General features: G+C 32.9%; 1 protein-coding gene across 1 annotated transcript; it reads left to right on the top strand.

Moving 5' to 3' along the window:
• Nucleotides 1–5,894: 5,894 nt before the first annotated feature.
• Nucleotides 5,895–6,362, top strand: LOC140175179 (uncharacterized). The gene has a single exon (XM_072202117.1). The coding sequence runs from the start codon at nucleotides 5,895–5,897 to the stop codon at nucleotides 6,360–6,362; it is 468 nt and encodes a 155-aa protein (XP_072058218.1).
• Nucleotides 6,363–24,709: the final 18,347 nt, after the last annotated feature.

Genomic DNA, 24,709 nt, shown 5'->3' with positions numbered 1-24,709 from the left:
ACTCAAAATTAGACCAAATGGGCCAAAAATCCTAACGGGTTGGACCAGGCCCAAGTTGGGCCCAAGCCCGATATATAGAAGTTCACTAAATGAGCTAAATCAGCTCATTTCAGCACCAAAGAGAGGGAGCAAATGTGAATTGAAGAGAGGAGAGGTGAGGGTTTCATTTACTATTCATTATCTTCTTTTTGGAGCCATATCTCACTCTCTAGAGCTCCGATTCGTGTGCCGTCAGTTGCCACGCGAAACTCTTGTCGAGCTCTTCGATTTCATTAGAACAAAGTGGTAAGAAACTTTCAATTTTCTGCCCAATTCTTCCTTCTATAATAGATTCAATTTTGTCTATGGTGAATGAGTGGTTCTTGTGATTTTGATTAATTATGTACAATCTAGCACCGCGTACTTAGTGGGTTTTGTCCTAATCAACTGTGGATAAGGTAAACTTGCCCTTATCCCTTGTGATTTTGGTGTATTTAAGAACTCTAGGTATTGATTTATGATAAATTATGTATGTCTAGTTTGGAATTGTGATTATTGGAGCATTGGTTCTTGAATTGGAAGCTTTTGGTGAGTTGAGGCTTGTTGGAATCAAATTTTGGTGTTTTTGTACATATTGAGAATCAGCCAAGGTATGGTTTTGGTTTCTTCTATGTAATATATAATATTTCTGGACACTTAGGCTAATGACCCATAGGATAGGTTTGAATTGAATTGGTTGTTGAAACTTGGTTGATTGATGATGTATGATGAATTGATGACTTTGATGATTTGGATGAATAATGTTGTTGAGATGAATAAATAGTATTGAATATTGATATTGTAAATTATTGAGGTTGATTATTATGATTGGTAATGATAGAGTGATAATTCATGAGTGTGTTGGTTCAAAAATGATTATAGTGCCATGTATTTGATATTTGGAGTTGAGGATTATATCATGTGAGTGGTGAATTGTGACACAAGTAGTAAAATCGGATGTAAATTGGAGTTGGTGTGGTTTTGAATTGGTTTTGATTGTAAATTTTAGAAAGTTGAGAATCTTGATATTTTTGGTAAACTTTGACGGATCATAACTTGATCCTCAAAGCTTGAAATTTAATTAACTTTGTTTTAAATTAAAGATGGCTTTAAGATATTTAAATTGATATAAAGTTTGTAGAAAATAAAATTTTGTAGAGGAAGTTATGACTGTTTAAAGTTTGGTGCTAAAAAACTAAATTCTGCAACATTTGAAATTTTTCTATGTCTGGTATGGGCTGCGTACGTGACAGGGGGCACGCGACGCTACCAATCCATTCAGGTTGGGTAACTCGTGTACGTGAACACTGCCTGTGTATGCGAGAAAACTGATTTTTAACCCATGCGTACGTGACACAGTGCACGCGACGCGACCAAACCATTCAAGTTGGGCCACTAGCGTATGCGAGCTATCGAAATTGCAACCTTGCGTACATGAACTTTAACACACAACGCGAGCAATCCATTCGGGTTGGGACACTCACGTACGCGAGCAGGGGGTCGCGTACGCAAGCAGGGGGTTGCGTACGCGACCACCCCATTTTCAATAGCATGCATACGCGAGGCATGGGTTTGCGTATGCGAGACCCATGTTTTGCTAAAAAATGTTTTTTCTTTTTTGCTTTTAAGGGTTCTCCAAACTTTCTAAACTTCTCCAAGATGCAGTTTAAGGGTAATATGTTGTAGCTAGTCTTAAGGACTTATAAAAGAGAATTAGTGACTTAATTAGATGAATTTACATGAATTTAGAAAATGGAGACTTAAGTTTCTGGAGTACTAAGGACGGATTTGGTTGAGTAAGAAGGCAGAGTATTGTATTGATGATTAGTAACAATGAATTGTGGAAGTGGTGAAATATTGAGTACTGAATGAAATGATTTTGAAAACCACAGATGTAATGTTTTTAAATTGAGATTGTTAAGACGCTATGCGCTTGGCAAGGATGGTGGCTAATTTCGCTTGTTGAGGTAGCGGCGGTGGCGTAAGGGCGGTGGTTAGTCCCGCTTATGTTGAGATGTGAGGTCCGTGGCAAGAGTATCCCACTTGCATCCCTTCGGATCACTAGGGTGTGTAGGCACTATATTCTGGATCGTGTTTCGAGCACGATATCTCGAGGGTTCCCATTATGAAACCGAAGGGCGACATCTCCATGGAGATGTGTCAGGTTGGCAGTTGAACCGACAATGTGATATCACAGCCAAATCGAACAGGCATTCATCATGTGCATATTCTATCTGTTTGTTTGCTTTGCCGACTTGTATTGTTTGCCTAAGTGTTTAACATGCCTAAATGCTTATTGAATTACCTGATATACATGCTTATACTTGTGCTTTACTTGCATTGTTATTGTATTCTACTGAGATTGAGGAGGTTCGGAAGGCGGTGGCAATGGAATCGTATGGCGGTTAGGCAGGCAAAGGCTGTGGGACAACGGAGAATTGTTAGATTAGAAATTCACTAAGTTAGATCTCCTTATTTTCTCTATAGTTTTAAGTAATGGTTTTAAATGTACTTATGCATTAAGTCTAAATCTCATGTTGGATATGAAGCTCTAGAATTGCCTCTGGCATCTAGAAGTCTTATATTTTACATCACTAGGCACTGTTACCATACTAAAAACCTCCAGTTCTCATTCCATACTCTGTTGTTGTTTTTCAGATGCAGGTCGCAACCCACCTTGGTGAGTTGCTTGATGGTGACAGAGTGGAGAATCCTTGCTGTGTTTTGGAAGTCTTTTGATTATTTTGTTTAGCTTCTCTCACTTTTCTATTTATTTTGCCTAGAGGCTTACTTTGAGAGGAAGTTTGTATAAGCTATTTTACTTTCTAAATTCTGTATGTCTGTATATAACTAGCCGGCTTAAACTACGCGAGCCGTGGCTAGACTCTTATGACTATTATACTTTGATATATTTATAAATATGTCTTGATATCTGTACGTGTATCTTGTGCCTCGTTTAGTGTACCTTCATGTGAAAGTTTTGCTCTTTTTGAACTTTATTTTTGAGCTTATTTCTTCATCGGGCTTCTAGAATTATTATTTCTTTCTATAGATAAATATGTATAAGCCTTAGAATTCTCATAACATTTGGTCAACCTTTGCTTTACGATGCGAGGTAAGGCTTAGAGTAATAAGGGTGTTACATTTAGTGGTATCAGAGTGGTTCGTCCTCGTGAGCCTAATAATTCAAGCACTAGGCTTTTGATATTGAGACTGATCATCTTGATATCGATTGTTTGGTGTAGATAGGAACCCTATTGGCTACTCGCGGACAAGGTCGTACGCGTTCACGAGGAGAGATTGAAAATGAACAACTGGCCAATAACCATGCCGAGTTTATGACGGCAGTGACTAATCTTGCTAATACTATGGAGGTGAATGCTGCTGCGACCCAGCAAGCTGTGCAGAGGTTAGGTCAACCAGCTGGAAACGGAAATGGTGATGGAAATGGGAATAATAATGGAGACGAAAATGGTAATGACTTAGGAGGTGCTCCAATGACCTTGGTTTCGTTTCTCAAGGTTCATTCACCGAGTTTCAGAGGTTTGACCAATCCTACAGAAGCAGATATTTGGTTCCAAGCTATAGAGCGTGCGTTACAAGCCCAGCATGTTCTGAACAACCAATTTGTGGAGTTTGCTGCGTAACAACTCTTAGGAGAGGCCCAACACTGGTGGCAAGGAGAATGCCACTTACTGCAGTTTCAAAATGCTGACATTCCTTGGGATGTATTCTAGACGGCCCTCTACAAGAAATATTTTCCTGAATCAGTCAGAGAGGTGAGGGAGTTAGAGCTTATGCAGCTGAAGCAGGGCTCATCGTCTGTGGCGGATTACACTAGTGGGTTTGAGGATATAAATATGTATAAGCCTTAGAATTGTCGTAACTTTTGATCAACCTTTGCTTTACGACGCGAGGTAAGGCTTTGGGTAATTAGGGTGTTATAATCACATCCACAGCTCCATTATTTCCGTCGCCACAACAACCACTTTGTTCATTCCCACAGTAGCAACAACGACAACTTTCACTGCATGCAATTATCGGAACTCGACCTATAATTAAGAAGAACAAGGAATGGAGTAGCAACAGCTCCGGTGACCTCATCGGTAAGTATAGAATTAGCAGAAATGAAGCAAAGTTAGGGAAAAACAGAATTTATCACTTACAAAGTAACAAGCACAGTAATGACGGCGGACAATAGTAAAACATTGCAAAGTGAAGAATGAAATAGATTCTAACCGGAATGGAAAAGGAATAGCACTGCCGACAGTGGCGTGCAGCTCAGTGGCGAAGCTCCTTCAGTGATGATGATTGTGGCTCCGACGGTAACAAAACGGAGGCCCTATCAGCACCATGCAACTTGCCGGTGATTGCAGTAAAGACTGCATTGGCGTTGGTGGCTCTAGGCAGCAAGGGCGCAACACCGATTCACCTCCAAGGACGGTGAGCTCCACTAATAACGATGGCAGCTTCCCTCGGTGGCGAACTCGCAGTAATAGACATGATGCCCTCTCTCTCTCTCTCTCTCTCTCTCTCTCTCTCTCTCTCTCTCTCTCTCAGAGCACCATGCAACTTGCCGGTGATTGCAACAAAGACTGCATCGGCGTTGGTGGCTCTAGGCACTTGAATGATTTAAAAATTTTCTTGTAAAATTATTATTTTGTTTCTCTTAGTAATATTTTGAGAGAGATAAAAATAGATAGCCTATTAATTTTATTCTCAAAATGTTACAAAATATTGATTGGAATGAAGCGTCAAAAGAGATGAGGCATTAAGATAAACGCGGTAAAAATTTATGTTTTAGTAAAGTAAAATTTAATATTCAATTGAATGCGTAATTCATTGTAATTATATTAAAAAAAATCAACATATTTAAAAATATATATTTTAAAATTGTTGATATTGTTATTTTGTTAGACATAATTGTTAGTATATCTATTACAATATAAAACTTTTCATCCTAACCCATAATGAGCACAAGACCCAACCCAATTCATTAATATATATGAGCTTCAGCTCATCTTCCTCCCCCATCAAGTGAAACACGCTGGGTAAGGAAAATAAGGGGGAAGAATAAGGGAAATTTGCAAACCTTTGTTTCTTGATTCAAATTCACATAACTTTTGATTTAGAAGTCCGATCGCCGCACTGTTTATAAACAACATTTGATTCGCCGTGGTATTTATAGACGACATTTTAATATACTTTAAGACTACGGAGGAGCACGAAGAGCACTTGTGGATAGTTTTGCAAATTCTGAAGGAAAGGAAGCTCTACACAAAGCTTTCCAAGTGTGCATTTTGAAAGGAAGAAGCGAAGTTCTTAGAGCATGTGGTGAGCCAAGAAGGCATTTCAATGGATCCTACTAAGGTTGAAGCAATTACTGAATGGGGACGACAGACGTCTTTTACGGAGGTAAGGAGTTTCTTGGGTTTGGCTTGTTACTACCAAATGTTCATTAAGGAATTTTTTCAAATTGCTCTACCGATGACGAAGTTGACTCGCAAGGATGCACCTTTTGTATGGACGTCCGAGTGTGAAGAGAGTTTTCAGACTCTAAAATAGAGGTTAGCTACAGCACTAGCGCTTGTATTGCCCGTACTCCATGAACCATTTGAAGTTTACTGTGACGCTTCGTTGAAAGGTTTAGGGTGTGTTCTGATGCAACACCAAAATGTTGTAGCATATGCTTCCCTACAGTTAAGACTGCACGAGATGAATTATCCAACTCACGACTTGAAACTTGCAGCAGTTGTATTTGCACGAAAGTGTAGTGGCATTATCTTTACGGAGTGAAATTTCAAGTCTTTTCCGATCATAAGAGCGTAAAGTACGTCTTTGATAAAAACAAATTTAATATGCGTTAAAGGAGATGAATGAAACTGCTGAAGGACTACGATTTTGAGTTGAACTATCACCCAGAAAAAGCAAATATAGTGGCAGACGTCTTACGCAAAAGGTCACCAAGTATTGCTTGGATGATGATTAAGGAAGAAGAAATATTAAAAAAGATTGTAGACCTTAAATTGGGTGTTAGAGAGGTGGTTGGGAGTGTATGCTTAAACCAACTGCATACCTATAGCAACTTCAAGGCTGAAATTCAAAAAGCTCAACAAGATGACCATGAGCTGCAAAAGATGCTACAGAAAATTGGACAAGGAAAACATGGAGAAGTTACCCAAGATGGAGAAAAAATTTGGAGATACAAGGAGAGAATCAATCTACCAAATGTAGGAGACCTGCGACACTTAGTATTGACAGAGGCTCATAAGAGCGAATTTTTTATTCACGCTGGAGCTACCAAGATGTACCATGACTTAAATGGGACGTTCTCGTGGCTATAAATGAAGAATGACATGGCAGCATATGTGTCAAAGTGCCTTACGTGCCAGGAAGTGAAGATAGAGTACCAAAGGCCATCTAAAATGTTACAACCCCTTGAGATTCCACAGTAGAAGTGGGAAGGTATTGCCATGAATTTTGTGTCAGGCTTGCCAAGAACTAGAGTAAGATATAATGCGGTGTGAGTAATTGTGGATCGATTGACAAAGTCTGTTCATTTCTTACCCATTCGTATGACCTATTCCTTAGAGGAACTGGTGAGACTATATATCAAGAAGATTATGAGGTTACATAGCATGCCTACGATCATAGTGTCGGACAGAGATCCTCGATTTACTTCGAGATTTTGGAGAGTCTTTTAGAAGGCGTTTGCAACACAATTGTGTTTGAGCACCACGTACCATCCTCAAACTGATGGGCAACCGAAAAGAAAAATCCAAACTTTAAAGGATATGCTAAGGGCATATGTGTTAGATCAACCAACTAGTTGGGATTGTTACATGCCTTTAGTGGAATTCTCATATAACAATAGTTACCATGCAAGCATCGGAATGGCTCCGTACGAGACTTTGTACGGGAGAAAGTGTCAATCTCTGTTGTGTTAGTATGAGGCTGAAAAATCAAGCATATTAGTCCCAAAACTAGTAGTAGAAATGATAGAACAAATCGAGAAGATCTGAGCTAGAATCCTTATTACTCAGAGCCGTCAGAAAAGTTCGAAGAGGGTGATCATGTGTTTTTGAGAGTTACTCCGAATACGGATATTGGGAGAGCTATAAAGATCCATTTCAAATCTTGAACAGGATTGAGCCAATGGCGTACTAGTTAGCTTTGCCGCCACATCTCTCAAATTTACACGATGTGTTTCACATCTCTCAGTTTCGAAAGTATACCCTCGATATGACTCATGTGTTAGAACCTGATTCAGTTAAACTGAAAGAGAATATGACATTTCAAGTTGCTCCGGTTAGAGTTGATGATGTTAGTGTCAAAAGGTTTTGTGGAAAGGAAGTCCCATTAGTAAAAGTTGCTTAGAGTTGTGCTGGAGTGGTAGAGCATACGTGGGAACTTGAGTCAGGCATGAGCAAGGATTATTCCCAACTCTTTATATGTAATAAATTTTGAAGGTAAAATTTCTTTTAAAGTGAGTAGGATATAAGACTCGAAAAAATATTAATTAATTAATTAAAAGTGAGCTAAGAGGGTTTAAATCGCTCGATCTAAGTTAAAATTTAAAATTTGAAAATTTGCAGATAAAAATTTAACTTAGAAAGTTAATTGGAGTGCAAAAGTATAATTAATTGTGAAAAAATGCGTACCGGCAGTATACTTAACTGTATAGGCTTAAATCTATCCGATATTGCATATGAAAAAAATAGAAATATAGAAATAACCAGAAAAGTATTTAGAATAAAAATTAGAATACTTATCTTTAAAATTTTGGTCCTAAGTTGGACCAATAGACGAAATTACCAAAATGTCCCTCACCTATTTAGCAAAAAACGTGACATTTTTCTTGTCAATTCCAAATGTCTTTTGTTTCTGTATAAAGAGAGGAGAGAGCTCGAAAGTGAAAGGAGAGGAGGAAAGAACCCCAACCCAACTTGACACTATTTACATATACCTTAAATTTAATTTTCTCACAAATTGGAACTCTAATCAACGACCCGTTTGTGGCTACGCATCGCTCTTAACTTTCTTTACGTTTCTATACCACTTTTGCAGTGAGTAATCATGAGAGCCCTATCCTATTTCTCTATTTTATTTTGTTTTTGCATTTTGGGTTGAGGGTGTTAAAAATTTTTTATTTTGATGCTTTAGGGGAAACTCAAGCTTATATTCTAGTGGGGTTTTGACCTAAAATCATATAATACAAGGTAAGAGAACTCTTTTCTTCTATTTTTCTTTAATTTGTATGAAAAACAAGTATGAACATGTGAAATTTTGAATGAAATTAGATTGAATAGAGTTGTTTGGATGATTGACTTGGTTGGTGTGGATTGAGGCTTTGAATTGGTCGAAGAGTGACCTAAGAGGTTGAAATCATCATCAACGAAGGTACATATTTTGATTTCAAATAATCACTATGTGATGCTATGTGAAATTTTAGGCTAGTGACCTTAAGAATATGTTGAATTGACATGGTTGATGGTTTAGTAAGAAGGTTTGATTTGGTTTATAATTGATTGTGAAAGAATTTTGGGTCGGAGGTCGTGATTGGGTGAGTTACACCCCTTGGTAAATTTGGTAAAAAATTGAATTGCATTGATGTGTTGTAATATTCTAGCCGGCTTTCTTTTCGCCGGTCAAGAGTAGTGATTATTATGTATTCTATTTTAAACTATTGTATATATTTTGTTTCTGTATAAGACATTTACTTACGTTGACGTATTTCGCATGTGATTAACGGCTGGCCATGTTTAACTTTTCTTCAAAGGCTCCTAACTATAATATTATCCTTCAAGTAGTATGTATGTATATCTCTTTTTAAGTGTCTTAATACCTTACCACCTTTGATTTACGACAATAGCATAAAGTTTTATGTGGTTGGATATTACACTGGGCGCCACCCTTCCAAGTTGGGAGCCAACCCTTGTTTTGTAGTTGAAGCGCCTGATTTTAGATTTTGGGCGCTGGGCACCCGTTGTAACGACCCAATTCCCAGTACGTCATGACCATACTGGAAACTAAGTGTCACCAATTTGTTTGCCTAATAGCTAACTAAATATTTATTACTAAGCCTGTAATCGTATTAACGCGCGAATCAAATTTTCAAAAAACTAAGATAATTCAGTAAGTACAATAAAATAACACAAACATCAGAGACAGAGATAATATACATCATACATACTATATATATATATATATATATATATATATATATATATATATATATATATATATATATATATATTGTCATACGGGTTTGAAGTTAGCATACAACCCTTCACATCTGGTTACTATATACATGATCAACACTCCAGGTCCTGGTCCATATAGGAAGCCCCTAAGCTGGCACCCGAAAACTAGCCTAGTGATGAGCGGATAATTTATACGCTTTTTGGCATTATTTTTACATAGTTTTTAGTAAGTTTTAGTTACTTTTTAGTATATTTTTATTAGTTTTTATGCAAAATTCACATTTCTGGACTTTACTATGAATTTGTGTGTTTTTCTGTAATTTCAGGTATTTTCTGGCTGAAATTGAGGGATCTGAGCAAAAATCTGATTTAAAGGCTGAGAAAGGACTGCAGATGCTGTTGGATTCTGACCTCCCTGCACTCGAAATAGATTTTATGGAGTTACAGAAGCCCAATTGGTGTGCTCTTAATTGTGTTGAAAAGTAGAAATCATGGACTTTTCAGCAATGTATAATAGTTCATACTTTACCGGAGATTTGATGGCCCAAACTAGCGTTCAAACACCCACCAGAGACCCTTTTTCTGGAGTAAAATGCCAAAACTGGCACCAAAGCTGGCGTTTAACTCCAAAGATGGCCTATGCAGGTGAAAGCTTCAAAGCTCAGCCGAAATACACACCAAGTGGGCCCCAGAAGTGGATTTCTGCACTATCTACTCATTTTCTGTAAACTTAGGTTACTAGTTTAGTATAAATAGCACTTTTTGACTATTGTATTTTATCTTTGGACCACTTTTCGATCCTTTGATCAGGTCTTTGAACCCTTTTATCATTTATCATCTTTGGGGAGGCTGGCCATTCGGCCATGCCTAAACCTTTTTCTCTTATGTATTTTCAATGGTGGAGTTTCTACACCTCGTAGATTAAGGTGAGGAGCTCTGCTGTTCCTCATGAATTAATGCAACTACTATTGTTTTTCTTTTAGTTCATGCCTACTTCTTCTCCAAGATATACTCTCGTACTTGATTCAGTTAAGTCAGATTGAAGCGGTGATCCGTGACAATCACCCACTATCTTCAGTACTCGCTTAGCGAAGATCCGCATGCCTGACAACCAAAAGCGGTCTACATGATGTTCAACATAGTCATTGGATGCCAGCTGGAGTATATTCTCTTGGGTCTCTGATCCATGCGTTTGACTAGCATCTCCTGACAACAAAGCATTCAAATTAGTGAGATTAGAACCTTCGTGGTATAGGCTAGAAACAATTGGCAGCATTTCTGAGATCCGAAAAGTCTAAACCTTGTCTGTGGTATTTCGAGTAGGATCTGGGAAGGGATGACTGTGACGAGCTTCAAACTCGCGTTGGGCGCAGTGACAGTGCACAAAAGGATCAATGGATCTTATTCCGACACAAGTGAGAACCGACAGATGATTAGCCCTGCGGTGAGAACCGTAGCCAGACCATTTTCACTGAGAGGACGGATGGTAGCCATTGACAACAGTGACCCCCCAACTTACAGCTTGCCATGGAAGGGAGTGCGCATGATTGGATGAAGACAATAGGAAAGCAAAGGTTCAGAAGCAACAAAGCATCTCCAAATGCTTATCTGAAATTTCCACCAATGAACTACATAAGTATCTCTATGTTATTTTCTGTTTTATTTATCTTTTAATTATCACATCCTCATAACCATTTGAATCCTCCTGACTGAGATTTACAAGATTACCATAGCTTGCTTCAAGCCGTCAATCTCCGTGGGATCGACCTTTACTCACGTAAGGTATTACTTGGACGACCCAGTGCACTTGCTGGTTAGTTGTGTGGAGTTGTGAAAAGTGTGATCATAATTTCGTGCACCACCTAGTTAACTATATACGTTCTACTCTCTCAGTGAATCTAACCAAAAGTGAGAGAATAAACAAAAAAACTAGGTTATCACAAAAACTCCCAAAAAGTCTCATACTCAGCTCTCCAACATCAACTGTCGTCAGAGGAGGAAATCTCGAACACATCTGATGGGGAAGGAAGGAAGGGGTAAGAACTGGGGAGTTCTTAGTAGGATCGGGGTAGTTAGTTTAGTTCGTTTTATTATGTTCTCACTAAATAACACCAGTAAAAAAAGTACAATCCAACTCAGCAATTACGAAAGATAGAATCCAATCACAAGCACACACAATCATAGAAAACATAATCACAAACAAATATGTGCAAACAAGGATAATGCATGTCTAGTCCTATCGCAGACCATGAGCTTATGTGTCAGTTGCCTACCCGCTCCCGACATTACCCGAGCACGAGTCCCAGATATGGCTTTCCAGATGCATACAATGTGCTTATAAGTCTTACAGTTAGGCCGCATATAGTGTGACTTTCAAATCAATGGGCTTACATCTGGAAAACAGTTCTCAGTGTGTGGGCGTCCCCACTATATATTTGGCACTAAGGCCCAAACAAGGTCGTATATGCTCTCCTGTGGCAGACATTCTTTTAAAGCTTTCTCTTTATCTTTTCCCTCTGCTCTCCTGTGGCAGAGGTCCCTTTAGTTAATACATTCTTTCATTTCTGCCCTCTGCTCTCCTGTGATAGAGGTTCTTTAATATTTTTCTTTCCTTTTCTTTTCTTTTTTCTACTTTTCTTTCCAATCATTCCATAGTATAAATTATTTTCACATTATTTCCATGCCTCTCCCTAAGTGTTTTATGGAAAAGAATTATAAAGTCCTTTAATTAAGTTTGTGTTCTCTAAAACTTTTAAGATTATTCTGCTTGCTTTCTCATTAATATTACACATTATAATATTCTTACAAAATAATATTTTTGATAAATACTAATTTTAATAATGATTTATTATAACATAAATGAATAATTTTAAAAAAGTATTTAAAATAATATTTATAATCTCCTTTTAAAACTTAGTTTATAAAATTTTATTTTTAAAACTTTTATTAATTACTTTTTAAATCACGAATTTTTTAATATTCTATTTTCAACCTCAATATTTTATAAAATTATACTTAAACCCTCTCTTATTTTCATATTTATAAAAATAACCTAAACTTTTATAAAATACCCATTTTATTCAAAACTAACACAATGACAATCCCAAAATTAATCTTATTATCACAGTTTAGACAGCACAAACATAACCAAATCACAAATTTAATCACATATAATAATATATCCACAAAATTTAATATAAAATTAATAAAACTCCATCAATAATTAATCATTACAATTATTCACTTGTCCAACTCAAATTTAATCGGTGAGAATTTATCGAAATTCTACATTCGTATGAAATTAAAATATGCGAAGTTTCGTAAAAATTTTGACCGAACTGTCGAAGAAGAAAACGTCCAGAATCATCTATGTCTCTTTAAACTCTAGTTAGCCGAACTCAAAAAATAGGGAAATTACATCATCATCGATTTTCACCGATCAAAAATGACGTCAATACGTAGAAAAGAAGAATACGAACACTTTTATCGAATTAAATCTTTTATTAGAATTACAAATCATAAAAAATTGTGGAACGAAGCTTCACGGTTTCATGACCTCACGTCTCTCTCTCTCGGCTTTTCTTTCCCTTATTTTCTTTACCATAGGTTCGGTGAATGAAGAAGGAATATGTGGTTAAGATAATGCAATTAATGAAGGAGACATGTGTATTGATTTAAAGACGTGTGTGGTAAATGAATGATTTGGTGTCACAAATCTTTCTTTTCTTCCTAAGTACAAGTTCGGTTACCATGATGAATTGGAGAAGATATTTATTTGGTGGGAGAATGATTTGTCAAAGCAAGGTTAAATGTCATGATATATATATATATATATATATATATATATATATATATATATATATATATATATATATATATATGGTAAAATATAAGGTACAGATCAAAATTTAAAGATATGCTTACATGGCAAAATATAAATCATACATTCTAAAGTTACACTTTTCACTTAAAAACGTAACTCTTCACAAAGAAAAGCATCACCTAATGAAAAAAAGTAAATTAGAAGATTTAAGAGAAGAAATAATTAAATTATCAAAATTAATAGATCAAAAATTAATGATTTTAACCAATATTAATTGTAATGACACCGAATTCTTAAAATCAATACAAAATGATTTTTCTCAAAATCTTTATTTTACCATAAGTTTTATTGAAGGACTTCAAAAACCTGAAAAAACTTATTTTTCACACGAAATTTTTAAAAAATGCTACCATGGAAATGATTCCCCACATCTTTATCATACTTTTAACCCACGATTAAATTCTATAGTAGATATGCTTGAAGAAATATTAGTATCCATAAAATTTCAAAGAAATAAGGAAAAAGAGAATCCCAAAGAAGAAAAATTTCAAAATATAATCAACATAACAGACTTAAAAGTAAAACCACCATTGAAATTATGAATATTGAAGAAAAATTAGAAGAAGTTACAATGATTTTTAAACAATTAAAAATGGCTCAAGAAAATAATATTATGGAACATGGTTTTCAAATAGAAGAAGAATTAGTAAATTCTGAAAATATAGAAAATGAAGAACACATTCTAGATTATTCAAGTGACGAAGAACCAGCAATTCCAATACAAGTAAAAAATGAAGCTGGAACATCTAAGGATAATAATCTCAATTTAAATGGGAAACATGTTTTGATAATTATGCTTTTAAAAAAGGATTTATAAATAAAGATTCAAAATATACAAAAATACCATCAAAATACGTTCCTAAAATCCAGGAAATGGAAGGAGAAAGAATGCTTGACTTAGACTGTAAAAAGAATGAAAAAGAAATTTTCGAAAATTGGTTAAATTCCTTTTTATTAGAAGCTTTTACTAATCCAAAGCTTAGTGATTTGTCTGGAAGAGATATTTGGAATTACATAGAGTTTCATACTAAAGGAACTATAAGAGATTATATGACATCAATAGAAAACCAAATAATAGAAGATTTAGCAACAAAAACAACAGCTTATGATAAGATATTATATATAATGATGATTCTATATAAAGAACTTTTTGGAAAAAATATTCAGATATATGATCTATGTAATGTGGAATCTTATATATGCGAATATAGAATACATTATTACAAATTAAAAGAAGAAGATAAAAATCATTATCTTAGTATGTATATAACAAAACTTCCATATCCTGCTAATGAATTTATAATGGGAAGATTTATAAGAGAAATAAATAGAGGGACAATTGAAAATAATTTTGGTGGAGCAACCTCTGCAATAAGAGAGGAAATAAAAGAACGTTGTATGCAAGAAGCGACTCAAAAAAGATTTGCAAATATAATTAGAATTTGCTGTCAGGATAATGAAGAAATACCCCAAAAGTATGGTTTTAATAAAAATTTTCAAAGAAAAAAAATATCAATTTAGAAAAAGAAAATACAATCCAAACTGGAGAAAAAAGAGGTACTTTAGAATAAGAAATAACAATAAAAATAAAAGACAAAAAATGACTATTGCCCGAATAAAAAAGAAAATTGCAAGTGTTGGTATCGCCAAGAAGAAGGACACTATGCAAATGAATGTCCCAAAAAGAAGGATAAAAAAGATCTTACTAAGCAAATAGAAATTGTTAAGTCTTGTTTCATGGAACCATTAGAGGAATCTGATGATAACTTAGACTATATTTTTGAATATGTCTCAGAAACAGACTCAGAGATTGAGTAATAATGCCACATTTATTACTATAAAAATAACAGAAAAGTTTATAAATGCTTTCATAGATTCTGGAGCAACACAATGCTTTGCTAGTTCAAATATAAAACTTGATTGGAAAAAATTAAAGAAACCATTAAGAGTTAGAATAGCTGACAAATCAATACATAAAATTGACCAAAAAGCAGAGATGGCTGAAATTTTTATTCAAAATTATAGGTTCATTGTTCCATCTATATATATGTTAGATTCTGGAATGGATTTTATTATAGGAAATAACTTTTTAAAGCTATATCATCCATTCATTCAAGAATTAACATATATAGTTTTAAAAGCTCCACACGATTCTTCAATAAATCAAAAATCAAAACGTATAAAAATACCAACTACTACTATAGATAAGATCTTAAAATTTAAAATATTTTCTATATTAGAGACATGTTATTTAAATTTATACTTTCAGATAAATATCCCAAAAAATAATCTTGAAATAAAGATAGAAGAACTTTTGGATGAAATTTGTGCTGAAAATCCTTTAGATATTAAAAATACAAATAACGAATTAGTAAGTATTAAATTAAAAGATCCTACAAAAGAGATAAATGTTCCAAATAAAATTCTTTATTCCGCAAGAGATAGAAAAGAGTTTTCATTAGAATGTAAAGATCTTTTGGAAAAAGGAATTATAAGATTAAGTAAAAGTCTTCATGCGGCTCCAGTCTTTTATGTCGAAAATAATAATGAAATTAAAAGGGGAAAACGAAGAATGGTTATTAACTATAAGAAGATGAATGAAGCAACTATTGGTGATGCTCATAAACTTCCAAGAAAAGATTCTATTTTAGAAAAAATCAAAGGAGCAACTTGGTTTTCATCTCTTGATGCAAAATCAGGATATTGGCAACTTCGTTTAGACGAAGAAACAAAGAAATTAACTGCTTTTACTTACCCAACAAAAGAATCAACAAGTGTGTTGCTCTATGAATGGAATGTATTACCATTCGGATTAAAACAAGACCCAGGTATTTATCAAAGACTTATGGAAGAAAATCTAAAAGAGTTAAATGAATTTGTTTTAGTGTACATTGATGATATACTAATTTTTACAAAACAGGATAAAGAAGATCATCTTCAAAAATTATTAATAGTTTTAGAAAGATGTAAAGAAAAAGGATTAGTTCTTAGCAAAAAGAAAGCAAGAATAGCAAAACAAGAAATAGAGTTTCTTGGATTAATTCTATCCACTCAAGGAAAGCTAAAACTTCAGCCAAATGTCCTAGAAAGGTAAATTTATTTCCTAATAAAATAGAAGATAGAAAATAATTACAAAGATTTTTAGGGTGTATAAATTATATTTCTAATCAAGATTTTTAAAGAATATAACAGAATACACTAAAAGCTTATTTCCAAAAATAAGTACTAAAAAAGAATAGAAATGGGATGAAAAAGACAATATGCAAATTCAAAGGATTAAAGAATTATGTGAAAAACTTCTAGAACTTTATATTCCAGAAGAAAATGACTACTTAATAGTAGAAACAGATGCTTCAGACATAACCTGGTCAAGATATCTAAAAGCTAAGAAAGCTATAAAAAGTTTGGAACAAGAAAAAGAATCACTAGATTCTAAATATTCCCCAAAGGAATTACTTTGTAGGTATATTTCAGGAACTTTTACTCCAACAGAACAGAGATATACCACTCATGAAAAGGAAACTCTAGCAGCAATTAAATCTCTTAAGAAATGGAAAATTGATTTACTACCCAGAGAATTTACATTAAGGACAGATTCAAGTTACCTAACAGGTTTCATACGATATAATTTAAAAGTTGATTATAATCATGGACAATTGGTAAGATGGCAATTCTTTTTGTTACAATATCCAATAAAAATATAATATATTAAGGGTGACAGAAATGTTATTGCAGATACATTAACAAGAGAATGGAGTTTTTCTACAACGCATTAGATCAAGAAATTCAAAAATATGAGCAAGAACTCGAAAAATGCAAGCATTGCCAGCAAATAAGGACACAGATCCAATCTCTCAAGAAGGTCATTGAAGCAATGAAATCAACACAACAAGCGAAACCATCAGAGTTCAGCCAGCTAAGCATGGTGGACAAATCAGGTGAAGAAAAAATTTCGAAAAATAAAACAATTGCTGAATCATTAAAAAATCCACCCAAGATAAAAAATATTATGTAATTTATAATGGCCCCATGAAAGGAGTATATGATGCCTGGGAAAAAGCAGCACCATTCACACACCAGTCAAGGATAATTTATAAAGGAGGATTTTCAACACTAGAAGAGGCAAAGGAATCCTTCAGGGAATATGAAGCTCTTCATCCAGAACAAACTCTAAAAAGAGCAGATAAAGCTCCGATTCAAGCCCAGAGAACAGGAATAATGAGAAATTTTCCTACAAGAGCTGAAATCAAGGAAAAGAAAAGGGTCTGTAGATCAAATCTCAGAGAAACCCTTAACATAGTCCTAAATTGGACTAAAGAAAAAAGGACAATTTTGGGATATTATTCTATTGCCAAAGAACCGCTAACAAAGCTGGTTATATTTCCAGATGCTTTCCCATCGGACACATATCAGTTTTTCCAGTATGGATTAATTGATACAATTTTAATTTTTAATGATCTAAAAATTATTAGTGAGTTTCCTGCAGGATTCGTTGATGCAGTAAAGAGATTTAAAAATATGATTGACAATGTAAATCCAAGGGATATATCCCTAAAATTTACGAATAGTCAACCTATTTTTAATGAAGAAGAAGAATGCTTGGTTCCAGCACATCAAGTAATATTCATGTCCGTCTTCCTAGAAAATTTTCAACCAATTGATCAAGTTCAAGATTTAACAATCTACAGTCATGAAGGTAGACTAGCCAGCACACTAGCAAGGGTCTTCGAAAGAACTCAAAAGATAACAAGGGAATCTCACACAAGAATCAATTATAAAAGTAGAAATACTCTGCTTGTGTCCAGTAAAAGAAATGAAATTGAAGAAAGAGAGATGAGACTCTTGGTAGAGTTTAAGTCTGCATTCTACAATCTATCCGTACTCTTAGAAAAACTCCCTGAAGGGATAAAAAGGAATCTCTGCTATTTGATAAAAAACAGAGAAGACCACAAGTGCCAGCTGTATGTCTCAGAAATATTTGAAGAAAGCAATAATGAAATGGGATCCACCCACATGATAAAAGAAGAAGACAGCTCATCCACCCACATAAAAGAAGAGGACAGCGCATCTGAAACATCTCTCGACATTATTGCATAATGACGTAAGCGCTTAGGTCATAGAGCACCAACAATGTAGCTGGTGCAAGATAATAAACAATGACGTAAGCAATGACGTCACAAGAAGGGTAAGGATGGGAATTATCCATCAGACCCAACAATTATAAATAGATTTCTTAGGCAATTGTAGAAGGCATCAGACAATAGAAAGCAGGAGGCTAAGAGTACTCATATGCTAGGAGAGCAAGGAGGAAGCTGCCGAGGCGATTCTGTAGTCTGACAAAAGAATTCCCTTAGGAAAAATAGTTTTAAACTCCCCTCTGGAGTTAATATCTATCATCTCCCCTCTGGAGATAAAAACATCTTATGTAAAATATACTAAATAAAGGAAGTTTTTCTCCAGAAAGGTACGCCTTTATCCTAATCTTTTAGTTATGAATTATTTAGAAAGTTTAGAATTAACGGAAGAATCTGATTATTATAGATTATCTGCCTTATTAGATAATGAAAAACAGGTTGTTCTAAAAACAGAATTAAATCTCAAATCAAATGAAAATTTTAATAAACAAAATCTTTTAAAAGAAGTTTTTAATAGAAAAAATATAATATACTATGAAAAAATTCAACTTGAAGCCCCTATAAAGATAAAATCCACCAATGGAGAACCTGAAATAGCTTTGATAAATGATGAAGAATTAAGTAAACAGATTGAGAAAATTAAGGATCAACAAAAAAGATCTAAAATTGGATGGATTCATATTAGTACTATAGAAGTCTTAATCAAATCTACATATATGAAAGGAATTAATTCACCAATAAGCTTAGCAATCTGTGATAAAAGAATTACTGGTGACCCAATAGATCAAATAATTGGAATTGTTCATGGAAACTTGGCAAACGTAAATGTTAAATTCAATGCCCATCTTGGATACGCTATACCTTTATCAACTGAAAATCTTGGAAGATCTATAAGCTTAGCTTATAAATTTCACAGAAAGAATCTAATGGAATAAGATGATGAACCATTTTCAATTACATATGCAATAAATTATGCTTTAACAAATAGCCATCATAGTATAATATTTAAAAACAGAGAAAGAATTTATGTTGATGAATTATTTCAGAAAATTGTAAAAACAGAAATACCAAAATATAAAGCTATTGAAAACCCAGTTCTATTATTAAAAGAACCATCAGGAAAATTAGTTTCATCGAATTTTCAAATAAGAGAATCTAAAATTAATAGCCCTTTAAGTTTATCTAAGTTAAAAATTAAAGAAGAAAATTCTGAAATAAAAGAACTAACAAAAAGGTCGAAAAATTAAATGAAACCCTAAACACTAAATTATGACAATAAATAAAGAAGAAATATATGTAACTTATCAAGACAAGAAACAAGAACTATTTGAAAGAAAAAATCGTTTGAATTATTTACAGTTTTCTGAAATAAATCAAAGAGCATTTGAAGCCCTAAAAATAATCTATGACAAGTTGAAAAGAGAAGTTGAAGAGCTAGAGAAATTAATAGAATCTCTAGAAAATAGTGATGAATCAATGATAGAGTTTGCAGAAATTTTAAAATAAATAATGAAGCATAAAAAGATTGAAAAACCAGAAAATAAAATAAAAAGAAATAGGACGAGAAAATTAAAAGGTAAAATAAAGGAGTATAAAAGGGAATTAAACAATCTTCAGATTGAAATTGATGATCTTATAATAAAAAAGATAGAAATAAGAATAAATATAAACAAGTTGGAATTAAACTTAAAAAATTTATAAATGCCTAAAAAACCATATTATGACTTAAAAGAATTAAAGCTGTTGAAAGAAAAAATGGAGAATCAAATTGAAAAATTAAACAGATATTTAGAAACAGGAGAAAATGTAGAAATAAAAGAAGTTATTGAGGATTTGAGAAATTATATTAAAGAAAAAGACAAACAGATAAAAGATTTTATATACAATAATCCATGCAAAAAAGAATATTATAAACTAAAACAAGATTGAAAAGTTATAAATCAAAACTAGTAGAAATGGTCAATACTTTTATCAAAATTCTTTAAATAAAGCACCTATACAAATTATAAACTTATTCAAAGTAAAATATGAAGAGTTAATAGAAATTTCGAAAAAGAAATTAAAAGAAAAGTCGAAGTTAAAAAATTGGTATCAGAGCCAAGTTAACGATTAAGGGTAACACTTTCTCTTTAAGCAACACTTTTAGTGATACGCTTTTAAATCAACAAACAACCATAAAAGACAAAAATCTGTACATCTACATCTGTACACTAGATGGACCCATCATCAATGTACACTAAAACAAATTCATTTAACTCTTTTAGATTTTCTTTCATAAATCTTTGATAAATACCTGAGGCTTGTTTTAATCCGAATGGTAATACATTCCATTCATAGAGCAACACACTTGTTGATTCTTTTGTTGGGTAAGTAAAAGCAGTTAATTTCTTTGTTTCTTCGTCTAAACGAAGTTGCCAATATCTTGATTTTGCATCAAGAGATGAAAACCAAGTTACTCCTTTGATTTTTTTCTAAAATAGAATCTTTTCTTGGAAGTTTATGAGCATCACCAATAGTTGCTTCATTCATCTTCTTATAGTTAATAACCATTCTTCGTTTTTCCCTTTTAATTTCATTATTGTTTTCGACATAAAAGACTGGAGCCGCATGAGGACTTTTACTTAATCTTATAATTCCTTTTTCCAAAAGATCTCTACATTCTAATGAAAACTCTTTTCTATCTCTTGCGGAATAAGGAATTTTATTTGGAACATTTATCTCTTTTGTAGGATCTTTTAATTTAATACTTACTAATTCGTTATTTGTATTTTTAATATCTAAAGGATTTTCAGTACAAATTTCATCCAAAAGTTCTTCTATCTTTATTTCAAGATTATTTTTTGGGATATTTATCTGAAAGTATAAATTTAAATAACATGTCTCTAATATAGAAAATATTTTAAATTTTAAGATCTTATCTATAGTAGTAGTTGGTATTTTTATACGTTTTGATTTTTGATTTATTGAAGAATCGTGTGGAGCTTTTAAAACTATATATGTTAATTCTTGAATGAATGGATGATATAGCTTTAAAAAGTTATTTCCTATAATAAAATCCATTCCAAAATCTAACATATATATAGATGGAACAATGAACCTATAATTTTGAATAAAAATTTCAGCCATCTCTGCTTTTTGGTCAATTTTATGTATTGATTTGTCAGCTATTCTAACTCTTAATGGTTTCTTTAATTTTTTCCAATCAAGTTTTATATTTGAACTAGCAAAGCATTGTGTTGCTCCAAAATCTATGAAAGCATTTATAAACTTTTCTGTTATTTTTATAGTAATAAATGTGGCATTATTACTCAATCTCTGAGTCTGTTTCTGAGACATATTCAAAAATATAGTCTAAGTTATCATCAAATTCCTCTAATGGTTCCATGAAATAAGACTTAGCAATTTCTATTTGTTTAGTAAGATCTTTTTTATCCTTCTTTTTGGGACATTCATTTGCATAGTGTCCTTCTTCTTGGCAATACCAACATTTGCAATTTTCTTTTTTATTCGGGCAATAGTCATTTTTTTGTCTTTTGTTTTTATTGTTATTTCTTATTCTAAAGTACCTCTTTTTTCTCCAGTTTGGATAGTATTTTCTTTTTCTAAATTGATATTTTTTTTTCTTTGAAAATTTTTATTAAAACTATACTTTTGGGGTATTTCTTCATTATCCTGACAGCAAATTCTAATTATATTTGCAAATCTTTTTTGAGTCACTTCTTGCATACAACGTTCTTTTATTTCCTCTCTTATTGCAGAGGTTGCTCCACCAAAATTATTTTCAATTGTCCCTCTATTTATTTCTCTTATAAATCTTCCCATTATAAATTCATTAGCAGGATATGGAAGTTTTGTTATATACATACTAAGATAATGATTTTTATCTTCTTCTTTTAATTTGTAATAATGTATTCTATATTCGCATATATAAGATTCCACATTACATAGATCATATATCTGAATATTAGCTAAATGGTTTTTTTGCTTCTTGATATTCTTTATTATAGACTTCTTGTCTATGATCTATAATATTTTTTCCAAAAAATTCTTTATATAGAATCATCATTATATATAATATCTTATCATAAGCTGTTGTTTTTGTTGCTAAATCTTCTATTATTTGGTTTTCTATTGATGTCATATAATCTCTTATAGTTCCTTTAGTATGAAACCCTATGTAATTCCAAATATCTCTTCCAGACAAATCACTAAGCTTTGGATTAGTAAAATCTTCTAATAAAAAGGAATTCAACCAATTTTCGAAAATTTCTTTTTCATTCTTTTTACAGTTTAAGTCAAGCATTCTTTCTCCTTCCATTTCCTGGATTTTAGGAACGTATTTTGATGGTATTTTTGTATATTTTGAATCTTTATTTATAAACCCTTTTTTAAAAGCATAATTATCAAAACCTGTTTCCCATTTAAATTGAGGTTGATTATCCTTAGATGTTCCAGCTTCATTTTTTACTTGTATTGGAATTGCTGGTTCTTCGTCACTTGAATAATCTAGAATGTGTTCTTCATTTTCTATATTTTCAGAATTTACTAATTCTTCTTCTATTTGAAAACCATGTTGCATAATATTATTTTCTTGAGCCATTTTTAATTGTTTAAAAAGCATTGTAACTTTTTCTAATTTTTCTTCAATATTCATAATTTCAATGGTGGTTTTACTTTTAAGTCTGTTATGTTGATTATATTTTGAAATTTTTCTTCTTTGGGATTCTCTTTTTCCTTATTTCTTTGAAATTTTATGGATACTAATATTTCTTCAAGCATATCTACTATAGAATTTAATTGTGGGTTAAAAATATGATAAAGATGTGGGAAATTATTTTCATGGTAGCATTTTTTAGAAATTCCGTGTTAAAAATAAGTTTTTTCAGGTTTTTGAAGTCCTTCAATAAAACTTATAGTAAAATAAAGATTTTGAGAAAAATCATTTTGTATTGATTTTAAGAATTCGGTGTCGTTACAATTAACATTGGTTAAAATCATTAATTTTTGATCTATTAATTTTGATAATTTAATTATTTCTTCTCTTAAATCTTCTAATTTACTTTTTTCCATTAGGTGACGTTTTTCTTTGTGAAGAGTTACGGTTTTAAGTAAAAAATGTGGCTTTAGAATGTATGATTTATATTTTGCCACGTAAGCATATCTTTAAACTTTGATCTGTACCTTATATTTTACCTAATAATAATAATAATAATATATAAAAGGTTGAATAATAATAATAATAATAATAATAATAATAATAATAATAATAATATAAAGTTAAATATATGTGAGTTATTAATATAAATGATATTAGTAATTTAAGGATAAAAGATATTTGATAAAATATTAATAACTCTAAACTCATAAAAAAAATACCGATAATTACTTATATCGGCAAAGGTCAAACTTGATAATAATATTAATATTATTATCTAAACTCTATTATAATTAGAACAAGAAAAATAAATACATAACATAATAATAAAATTATATTATCTTCTATTTTATTTCGAGCTTTGAGACCGACTCGTCATAATAAAATTTTACTTTAAAATTTATTTTAAAAAAAAATTCGTATTAGTGCAAATATTTAGAGTTGTTACCCCTATTTTGTCAAATTCTGGACTTTTTGGCATCCGTTTTTTCTAAAGTTCAACCGGTGACTTTTTTGGTTACTTCTCTTCTTCTTATTATGTTAAAAATAATCCTGAATACTCAGTAATTCTAAAATAACTCTGAACATACGATTAGATATAAAAATTTCATATAAAAAGCAGCTTCGGCTGAAGCCTCTGCTTCATCCTTCCTCACCATCCTCGACTACTGGTCGGGCAACGATTCCGATTAAAGATTTCGCCTTTACCTACCCACCGATTCTTTTGAGAAGAATGAATTCAGAAGCCACACAATACTAAAGAGCGCACCGCAGCTCGCAACGCAATAGCGCGCTCCCTTCCCTTAACGCTATAACCGCGCTCTCGCATGGGCTGCTTGCTCTGCTGTTCGCGCGGTTCCTGCCTTCGCTGCTTCTAGCACTGTGCCTTCGCTGCTTTTCTCTGAAGAATGTTCGAACTCAGACATAGATGACTGGGATCACTACACTGGCTTTGTTGGTTGGTTTGAGGTAGGCAAGTAAAGAATAAGAAATTAGGCAGGGACCACGCTACACTCTCACCTCTCTCGAGCTACAGGAATCCTAAGCCAGGTATGATGCTGACTTTGCAAGCGCAGGGAAAAGAGCTGGTAGTGATTCTTCGGGACAAAGGCCAAGGGTGAAGCCAGGGAAGTTTAATATTTAATAAATTCATAAATGACATCGCCTTTAGGGGCGCCGTTTTCATCCAACTAGAAATATCGTATGAGAAGCAAAAGAATGTTACGTTACGCCCAAAAGTCCCATGCATCCTTTCTTTCTTTGGTCAACAACCAAGCACAACTCAATAGAATGAATTCTTCAAGACTCCTACATG

The sequence above is a fragment of the Arachis hypogaea genome, chromosome 9 (genome assembly GCF_003086295.3).
Source record: "Arachis hypogaea cultivar Tifrunner chromosome 9, arahy.Tifrunner.gnm2.J5K5, whole genome shotgun sequence".
Lineage (NCBI taxonomy): Eukaryota > Viridiplantae > Streptophyta > Magnoliopsida > Fabales > Fabaceae > Arachis > Arachis hypogaea.
This window is presented reverse-complemented; position numbering and strand designations above follow the sequence as displayed.